Source organism: Suncus etruscus, chromosome 1, assembly GCF_024139225.1.
Source record: "Suncus etruscus isolate mSunEtr1 chromosome 1, mSunEtr1.pri.cur, whole genome shotgun sequence".
NCBI classification, from domain to species: Eukaryota; Metazoa; Chordata; class Mammalia; order Eulipotyphla; family Soricidae; genus Suncus; species Suncus etruscus.
The window spans coordinates 153,226,130-153,236,786 of NC_064848.1; the positions used below are offsets into that span (position 1 = coordinate 153,226,130).

At 46.2% G+C, this 10,657-nt stretch overlaps 1 protein-coding gene across 1 annotated transcript; it reads right to left on the reverse strand.

Annotated features, from left to right (window-relative positions):
* Nucleotides 1-1,014: 1,014 nt before the first annotated feature.
* Nucleotides 1,015-3,409, reverse strand: PSMB6 (proteasome 20S subunit beta 6). Its single transcript, XM_049786039.1, is given in 11 exon segments — nucleotides 1,015-1,080; nucleotides 1,082-1,179; nucleotides 1,277-1,313; nucleotides 1,315-1,371; nucleotides 1,373-1,425; nucleotides 1,546-1,679; nucleotides 1,793-1,818; nucleotides 1,821-1,929; nucleotides 2,437-2,441; nucleotides 2,443-2,508; nucleotides 3,306-3,409. Coding segments are annotated over 11 exon segments (753 nt in total). The 5' UTR covers nucleotides 3,408-3,409.
* Nucleotides 3,410-10,657: the final 7,248 nt, after the last annotated feature.

Below are 10,657 nucleotides of genomic sequence, written 5' to 3' on the forward strand. Positions count from 1 at the left end.
AAATATTAAGAAGAAAGGTGAGGTCTAAAGAGAAGGAAGCATAGGCATGAGCTGGAGATTTTAAGCTTTTTTGGCCTTCGGGCCAGTAATCACATATGACAGGTAGGATAAGATTAAGAAAGGGGTGACTCAGTCCTGTAGCAGGATAGTATTCTACCTTAATAAGGAGAATGGCCAGGTCATTTACTGATAGCTCCACATCAACCACTCTGGTGTTTATAGGGACCAAGATAAGGTAGAAAAAGAAGAATAAGAGGGAAGAACCAGAGAAAAGTAGACCCTCAGACAAGGCGTTTGTCTAAATGTAACTGACCCAGATCCAATCTTCAGGCACCCCAGATTATTAAACCCTTGACCACTGTCAGGAAAATCCCCCAAAGATAAAGAAGATGGGGGTGGGGAGGTTTAATCTGAGAGAGGTTCAAAAATCATTATTGCAAAGGCTTGTGTCCAAGGGCCCTAAGAACTCAGAGCATACGATTAATACAAATGGGGCCGGGCGAGTGGCGCGCTGGAGGGTAAGTGTGCCTGCCTTGCCTGACGCTAGCCTAGGACGACCGCGGTTCAATCCCCCGGCGTCCCATATGGTCCCCCAAGAAGCCGCAGAGCAACTTCTGAGCGCATAGCGCAGAAGTAACCCCTTGAGCGTCACAGGGTGTGGCCCAAAAACCAAAAAAAAAAAAAAAAAAAAAAAAAAAAAAAAAGATTAATACAAAGAAGATAAGTTTAATTTGAGGTCAAGGGGCCAGAGATAGTACAGAGATGGGCGTTTTGCCTTGCACGCAGCCAACTAGAACGGACGGTGGTTGGTATTCCCAGCATCCCATATGGTTCTCTGAGTCTGCCCAGGAGCAATTTCTGAGCACAGAACCAGGAGTAGCCCCTGTACGTTGCCGGGTGTGACCCCTTCCCCACAACAACCCCCCCCCCCCAAATTGAGGTAAGATAACAATCCCAAAGCAAAACAGGATTTTTTCAAATCTTATTAACTTCTGCATCACAATGGGGTGTCTTTTACTGTACTCTGGATTCAAGGGAGGTGGTTAAAGAGGTACTGGCAAATTTGGGAATTTGATCTCCCCAAAAGTACCTGCCGTTCTACCGCGCTGATTCTGCAAATGGCTGCTAGGCGGATCACCCTCCCACTGGAGCCATCCCTCTCCATGGCCAAAGCAAGAGCTGTGGGTAAAAGAGAGTCACAGTTCAGTTAGAAGCTGGGATCACTGTAAGTGGGTTTGGAATGTTGACCTATACTTGTTTAGGAGATTGTTCTCACCATTAGCACGTAACTGCAGACACTCTTCCTTAGTCATTACCTTCCCGGTAAGTAGCATCCACATAGCCATAGATTTAGGAGCTCCCAGAGCCCCCCAATGGCAAAGGGCTGCTTGACCATCATACCTCCCACTGGGCACTGGAGTATACCTGCCCAGATGAAGGGAAAAGTCACTAGATGGAGAAGTTAGTAGGTGAAGTAAACTGGATAGAGAAAATGGCTTGGGTGATGAAATATCAAAGGTATGTCAACCATGGAAATTATCTGACCCTGCCCTCCTTCTTGGTGATCCCAGCCTGCAATGATAAGTCCTGCCATCAGATCTTCTCGGTAATCGGTAACACATCTCTTAAAGAGACTGGCTGTCTGTGTGTACTCAAAAGGAGGCTCATTCAGTTCAATGCTAGAGGTTGAAGGGAATTATAATAAAGAATCATTACCAAGGAGCCCAGATTCATTTGGCTCTCCAGCTCCCAATCCTTGGATATGTTCCCTCCCACCACTTCCCATAAGCACCTGTGGAAACCAAGGCTGGTAAGTGACCTGCATCAGCGACTGCTCCTGGGTATCAGCCTGCTGAGCCTGAGCGGCAGCAGAAAATACGATCGTGAATTGGGGTCAGCTTGTCCGCACTCCGGTTGGCTATATAGGACCTGATAGGGACAGCAAAACCAGTGAGAGAAGCACAACAACCTGAGGGCCTGGTGTGTGCTGTATGGCCTTTCCATTATTCAAGGTTGACTCTACCTTGTAATGATTCAATATAGGAATTCAGGAGGCAAGAAGAGATACTCAATGGGTCAGTGAGTACATATTTTGGTCTGCTGGAGGTCTGTGGGGGATCAATACTTCCATATCGAACAAATTGGGTCACTGATCAACCGCAGAGTGGGGTCAAAAAAACAAAACAAAAAAATAACAGGAATTCCACTATTCCTATTAGTTTTCATGCAGAACATTCATGACAACTGGAGAAGAGACTTTTGCACACATTTTTATCAAGGTATGAGGGTATGAATATGTAATAAATCCCTCCTGTACACAGTAAGGGGGAGAAATCATGCTTCTTTCTTATTCGTGGTAGTCTAATGAAGGTAAGATGGGCAGAAATGAAGAAAAACTAATGGGAAGCACTGTTCAGATCTGTCTAGAGAGCTTACCCAGTGGGTGGTTCTGGAGTCAGCTCCCAAAACTACACCCCAGCCCGCAAACTGCACGGCCATGATAGTTGTCTGAAAAGGAGAAAAGAATTGAGCCGGCTTTCCCGCCGAATCCAAATGTACACACAAACACGCCAAGATCCCTCTAGCATGTTGCTCGAGTCGAGAAATTGCGCGCCACGACCCCCTTTCACAACTGCCTTAACACTTCAACTACAACACTAGATTCCCACTTAAAAATGCAAAAACCAGGGCCCGGAGAGATAGCACAGCGGCGGTTTGCCTTGCAAGCAGCCGATCCAGGACCAAAGGTGGTTGGTTCGAATCCCGGTGTCCCCATATGGTCCCCGTGCCTTGCCAGGAGCTATTTCTGAGCAGACAGCCAGGAGATAACCCGCTGAGCATCGCTGGGTGTGCCCCCCCCCCCAAAGACAAAAAAGTAAAAACCAGGGGCCGGAGATATAGCGTGGAGGTAAGGCGTTTACTTGCATGCACAAGGACCGTGGTTCAAATCCCAGCATCCCATATGGTCCTCCGAGCCTGCTAGGGGCGATTTCTGAGCACAGAGCCAGGAGTAACCCCTGAGCGCCGCCGGGTGTGACCCCCCAAACAAACAAAAATCTGTTAAAACCAATTCTGTTCCCTGGCCCTCTAAGAATCCACGAGACCCATAATTGCACGCTCCTGCTTTATTTCTACCTCCAGGCACCAGCCCGCTCGTACCCAGCACGCGAGCATCCCACATCCCACTGCCCGGCCCAGAAACACGCCTCGCTGCTGCCCCTGCCCCAGCCATTCCGATACTCAGCCCTTCTCCTCTCGCCGCGTCAGTCCTGAGCAGATATCCCACATCCTGACTCGTTCCTCACCCCTGTGGAGACTTCACGGCTTCCCCAGTCCGGGCACAAGGCCTCCGGCCCCCATGCAGGTTCGGTCCCCGCTGGGCGTCCAGCTACTAAGGTGGCCGCCATCTTCCTTCCTACAGGGCTGCCGTAAAGCAAGTGTCGCAAAGCGCGCCTGTCACTCTCTAGTCGTGCTGCAGCGCGCTTGACGGCAGAAAGAGGAAAGAAGCTTCTTCCTGAACTCTTGGGAAAGCAGGAGAGTGAAGCAACAAACCAAAGCAGCTCGCAATGGACTGCAGTTGCCATCTACCTGTGTAGGGCAAGCAACCTGCTCTGGAGTTGCAATCCTCAGAGCCTCGGGGATTGAGAAAAGGGGAATCCATACATGGCACGTGCGGGAGGCCCCCGAGTTGCAATTCCCTTGCCACATCGCTAAAAAAAAATAAAAACCTGGGCCCGGAGAGATAGCACAGCGGTTGTTTGGCCTTTGCAAGCAGCCGATCCAGGGACCAAGGTGGTTGGTTCGTATCCCGGTGTCCCCATATGGTCCCCCGTGCCTGCCAGGAGCTATTTCTGAGCAGACAGCAGGAGTAACCCCTGAGGCACCACCGGGGTGTGGCCCAAAAACAAAAAAACAAAAAACAAAACAAAACAAACAAACAAAAAAAACCTAAACCCAAACCAAAAATCCAAACCTCTTCCTTACACCTATATTCATTGCAGCTCTATTTACCATAGCAAGACTCTGGAAACAACCAAGATGCCCTTCAACAGACGAATGGCTAAAGAAACTGTGGTACATATACACAATGGAATATTATGCAGCTGTCAGGAGAGATGAAGTCATGAAATTTTCCTATACATGGATGTACATGGAATCTATTATGCTGAGTGAAATAAGTCAGAGAGAGAGAAAAACGCAGAATGGTCTCACTCATCTATGGGTTTTAAGAAAAATGAAAGACACCCTTGTAATAATAATTTTCAGACACAAAAGAGAAAAGAGCTGGAAGTTCCAGCTCACCTCAGGAAGCTCACCACAAAGAGTGATGAGTTTAGTTAGGGAAATAACTACATTTTGAACTGTCCTAATAATGAGAATGTATGATGAAAATGGAGAGCCTGTCTAGAGTACAGGCGGGGGTCGGGTGGGGCGAAGGGAGACTTGGGACATTGGTGATGGGAATGTTGCACTGGTGATGGGTGGTGTTCTTTACATGACTGAAACCCAAACACAATCATGTATGTAATTAAGGTGTTTAAATAAATTAAAAAAAAATCCAAACAAATCGAGTACAACCAAGGAGCTTTCATGATGGATCTGAATTAGAACGAGCACATTGTATTTCCGTTTATCTTATGTGTGTATATATATCTAGGAATGAAATTCCAACACACGTCAGACTTTAATGTTTTGACAAGCCATCTTTCTATACCAGTTGCCTCATTCTGCCTTCTTACCAGTCTTGGTTTTTTTTTTTGTTTTTTTGTTTTTTTTTTGGTTTTTGGGCCACACCCGGCGGTGCTCAGGGGTTACTCCTGGCTGTCTGCTCAGAAATAGCGCCTGGCAGGCACGGGGGACCATATGGGATGCCAGGATTCGAACCAACCACCTTTGGTCCTGGATCGGCTGCTTGCAAGGCAAACGCCGCTGTGCTATCTCTCCGGGCCCACCAGTCTTGTTTGAGGGTTTCAATGACTCACATCTTCTTAATGCTACTAAGTGGTTTTTTGTTTTGTTTTGTTTTGTTTTTTGGTTTTGGTTTTGGTTTGGGGCAACATGGGGGCCTCAAGAAGAGGCTGGGGTTGCTCCCGTAGTGCTGGGAGACAAATGATGAATAAGGATCCAACAGAGGTGTGAAGATGCCAGGCAATCACCACCCATTTTTAAATTGAGGTACCACAATTTACAATATTATTTGTTTTTGTTTGGGGGCCACACTCAGAGTCGCTGAGGGTTATTTCTGGCTCCACACTCAGGTCATTCCTGGCAGTGATGGGGGACCATATGGGGTGCTGGCGATCAAACCCAGGTCAGCGGCTTAAGACAAACATCCTTTCCTTTGTGCTATCCTCTAGCCCCATGATTTAATGTAACTTAAATTTATGTTAAGTTAAAGTATTAGTGATACTTTAATGTATACATCATCCAAACACCACACCCAGCATGAGAGTGCCAACTTCCTTCCACCAGTGTCCCAAGGACGCCTCCCATATATCCCCCAGCCCCACCTCAGGTAAGCTCAGTTCTGTTTCTGTAGATCAACTAAGGAAAGCTCTTTAAACCCTGAATTATCTCTCTGGCCCATGTATCTTTTTTTTTTTTTTTTTTTTTTTTGGTTTTTGGGTCACACCCGGCGTTGCTCAGGGGTGACTCCGGCTGTCTGCTCAGAAATAGCTCCTGGCAGGCACAAGGGCCCATATGGGACACCGGGTCGACCAACCACCCTTTGGGTCCTGGGTCGGGCTGTTTGCAAGGCAAACACCGCTGTGCTATCTCTCCGGGCCCATGGCCCATGTATCTTTGAAGATGAGGGGCAGTGGTGGTTTATACTGTGGTTCTTAGGGCTTACTTTTAGCTCTGCTCAGGGAGGATAATCCTGGTTGATGCAGGGGGGAAAATAGGCCATGAAAAAAAGATCAGCTGCATGCAATAGAAGAGTCTACTCTCTGTACTGTATTATATTCCAAGCTGCCTCCAGTGTATCTTTTAAATTTTTTAATCAAACAAACATAGAATTATCTGTCATAATGTGGGATATAAAGAAAACATAGTAGAATTGGGCCCTGCTGTCACTAGTCCAGTCACGAGGGACAGACTACAGCTGGGTGAAGAATTGCCAGCAGCATTTGCCCTTAGTTTCGATGAGTTTACCCCCTTAAATCCTAATCTCATTCCTCAATGTTGGAAAACCAGTAATGGTGAAACTGAAAGTCGGGAATGAAGTACAAAGGGTACCTGGTCTCTGTTAGATGGCTATATGAATATGCAGCTAGAAAATACAGAAGAATACATAGATGGAGCATTATTGGGACATCTGAGTGAAGTTTTAATAAGGTGTAATAATGTCCTTTATATTAGAGGTGAAGAAGAAGAAGAAGAAGAAGAAGAAGAAGAAGAAGAAGAAGAAGAAGAAGAAGAAGAAGAAGAAGAAGAAGAAGAAGAAGAAGGGGAAATGAGAGAGTAGCATCTTTGGGGGAATTTTATATATTTCTAGACAATAAAGATGTGCTTGTTTTTCAAATATAAAAAAAAATAAAGAAACATAGTAGAAGAATAACAGATGCTCAAAGCAACAGAAACTGAGAACTGTTTTTCAATAGGATGCTTACCAAAGAGCAAGGTAAGGGAAGGAAGTGGCATCCCGGCATCCCAGATGGTCCCCCAAGCCTGCTAAGAGCAACTTCTGAGTGCAGAGCCAGTAGTAGCTCTTGAGCACTGCTGTGTGTGGCCCAAAAACAAACAAACAAAATAAAGTAAATACAATTCAATCACTTTATTGGGAGTGAAGTGAAAGTGGTATCTCAAGAGAGTTTTAAAATTTGCTTTCCCCTAGTTTTTAGTAATAATGTTATAGGATTCTGAGGTTTCCTCTTTTCCCATGAAAAATTCTGCTTTTGCTAAACTGCTTCTGTATAAAGAAGCTTGTTAGCTTGTGAGAATGTGGCCTTCAGATAAGAGTTGGAGACAAAGGGAGACACAAGACCCAGAACATGTCCGTGCACTCGGGATGGGCCTTAACATATCAGCCTTGTAACATCTGAATTATGTATCTGATGACATTTGAATGGTGTATCTCTTTTATCTGCTTCCTGGAGTTCTGATGCATGGATGTTATGGCTTTATAACTCGAATGAAAAAGTGACTTGGGGTCCTTGACTGGAAACATGTTCCCAGGTGGAAGTCTAGCTAAGCATGTAAAACCCCGCTTTATGACTCTCATTGCCTGGTGGTCTCTTTGTCTTATCACTGGGCTGCTAGCATAAACCCAACATCGCACAGATTTTCATATATTGACCACTCCTTTTGTGTGTAGAGGGATACAATAAGATGCTAGCGGACTTCTCCCAATAGGGCTTTTGCTGGGGTTGAGGGCATTAGTTGTTGGTTATGGAACTTAGGCTCCCATTTTTTTTTTTTTTTTTTGGTTTTTGAGTCACACCTGGCAGCGCTCAGGTGTTACTCCTGGCTCTACGTTCAGAACTCGCTCCTGGCAGGCTCAGGGGACCATATGGGATGCTGGGATTCAAACCATCAACCTTCAGCATGCAAGGCAAATGCCTTACCTCCATGCTATCTCTCCAGCACCATACAACCTTTTTTTTTTGGTTTTTGGGCCACACCCGGCGGTGCTCAGGGGTTCCTCCTGGCTGTCTGCTCAGAAATAGCTCCTGGCAGGCACAGGGGACCATATGGGACACCGGGATTCGAACCAACCACCTTTGGTCCTGGATCGGCTGCTTGCAAGGCAAACGCCGCTGTGCTATCTCTCCAGGCCCCTCCATACAACCTTTTAAACCATTTAGACCACCCCATAACACTCAGGTTCTGTACTCAGAGGTCACTCCTGGTAGTGCTCAGGGAACTGTATGCAGTGTTGGAGATAGAATCATAAGTGGTTTCATGCAAGATAAGGACCTTAAATATTGTACTATCTCCCCTTATACAAATTCCTAATATTTGCTGGGGAGGGATGGAGCTAGGTCACACTTGACAAAGCTCAGGCTCTATACTCCTAGCTCTGTACTCAGAAATCACTCTTGGTGGTATTTGGAGACTCTGTGGTTCTGGAAATGGAATTGAAATTGCTCATGTGCAAGGCAAGTGTCTTATCTCTTATACTATCTGTTTCACTTCCGCTTTTTTGTTTTTGTTTTTCGGGCCACATCCAGTGACGCTCAGGGGTTACTCCTGACTATGAGCTCAGAAATTGCTCCTGGCTTAGGGGACCACATGGGACGCTGGGGGATTGAACCACGGTCTGTCATAGTCTACCACAGGCAAGGTGCTTACCTGATGCCTTACTGCTTGTGCCACTGCTCTGCCCCTCACTCCCACTTTTTAAAAATAACATATTATAAGGGCCTTCTTTGTGGTGTTAAGGCTAAACTCAGTGATGGTCCATGCAGAATCAGAGATCCGGCCCTCTCACATGGAAAGGTATGTTTTCTACCCATCTGAGCTCTTTCCCAGGCCCCTAACTGAAGGACTTTTTTTGGGAGGTAGGATTTACATAGGTGGTGACCAGACACCTCTGTACCTAGAAGTTTCTTCTGGTGTTAGCTCAGGGACCATGTGATTCTGGGAATCAAAACGGATCTTTAACATGCATAACATGTACTATCTCTCTGGCCTCCTTTCTTGAGGGCTTTTAATTAATTGGGTGGTGGCACACCCAGCAGTGAACTATATACAATGCTGGGAATTGAACAGAGGTTGGTCTCATGCAAGGCTCTTAGCCCTCTATCCCCTAATTTAAACAAATTATCTTATGGGCAGGGATACTTTTTTGGAGGAGTCATACCTGGTGGTGCTCAAGGGCTACTCCTGGCACAGTGCTCAAGAGAGTGGGGGATCAAAGCATGCACATAAGTCCTTTTTTTTTTTTTTTTTTTTTTTTTGCTGTTTTGTTTTTGGGCCACACCTAGTAATACTCAGGGTTACTCCTGGCATCTCACTCAGAAATTACTCTTGGCAGTGTAACCCCACCCTGCATTCTTTACCTACAAGAAAGGTCCTCCCATTTCTGGGAGGGGGTCTTGGGAAGGTTACAAAAGGTTTGGCCTCAGGGGCAAAAGGGAATTTGCATGGATGCAGGATGGAGGAGGAAGCAAGAGAAGGAGATGGCTGAGGAACAAGGTACAATGCAGGGCTGAATAGGAATCCAGCATAAATGGTTATGATATATGTTGGCCAGGGCAAATAAAGATAATCTACCTTGAAGCCTGCCTGTGAGTTTTCTACCTGCCGCTCTCCTGAATTTGCAGACCCGCTGACTGGTGGGGGTTGAAGCCACGTGGCCTGAGACTGCAGAGAAAGGCCCCTCCATTCATCCCATCACCATCCAAGCCCATCCAAAGGGCCTCATTTTTATTTAATTCTCCAGGCAGTGCTTGAGGGACCATATCAATGCTGGTAATCAAACTTCAGTCAACCGCATGCAAGGCATGGAAATATAACTCTGACCCACAGAAGTTCTTTCTCTCTAGCCTTATTTTCTTTGAGACACTCCCTTCCTTCTTGTTCACAATGTGATGTGTTGCACACATGCCTGATTGCAGTGTTTAGCTTTGGGGCTCTCTATATCACATCTCTAAATCAGATTGTGGTACTTATACACTGCAAAAGAGCTCACTGAGGTTTGCATTGCTTTAGTTGTTGTACCCACACATGCTCACTAGAGCTGAGACTCTTAGATTTAAGAAAACTGCAAGGACTATCACATCTGGGCTGAAACAGATAAGCATCACCTTGGGGCAAAAAACACCTTCATGGTCATGTCATTTCCCTTGTCTGGTAAGAATCAAATTTCTTTTTTTTTGGGGGGGGGGTCACACCCGGTAATGCTCAGTGGTTACTCCTGGCTATGAGCTCAGAAATCGCTCCTGGCTTGGGGGGCCATATGGGACACTGGAGGATCAAACTGCCATCTGTCCTAGGCTGGCGCAAACAAGGCAGATGATTTAAGCCCTCCGCCACCGCTCCCCAGCTGGGGATTAAAAGGCTAGCACCCTATCCTCTATACTATTGCTTCAGCTTCATTCTTTCTTTCTTTTTTAGAGGGGGTTGGGCCACAATCGGTGACACCTAGGGGTTACTCCTGACTAGAAATCATTACTGGCTTACGGGACCATATGGGATGCAGGGGGATCGAACCATGGTCCATCCTAGGCAAGGACGTGCAAGGCAAATGCCCTATCGCTTGCACCACTGCTCGACCCCTCATTATTTTTTTTTTTTTTTTTTTTTTTTTTTTGGTTTTTGGGCCACACCCGGTAACGCTCAGGGGTTACTCCTGGCTATGTGCTCAGAAGTTGCTCCTGGCTTGGGGAACCATATGGGACACCGGGGGATCGAACCGCGGTCCATCCAAGGCTAGCGCAGGCAAGGCAGGCACCTTACCTTTAGCGCCACCGCCCGGCCCCTCATCATTTCTTTTATATATATTCTATATTATACATTTTTTTGTTTTTGAGCCACACCTACTCCCAAATTAAAATTTTTTCTGGGCTGGGCATGTGTTTTAATGACAGTCATATATCAGGCATGTATAAGGCATGACTTTGATCCCCCGTACCATACAAACAAATCATGAATAAATGTGAAAAAAGAGGAGCTTTTTTTGAGAGGGTAAGGAGAAGTGGTGGGAATAGAACCT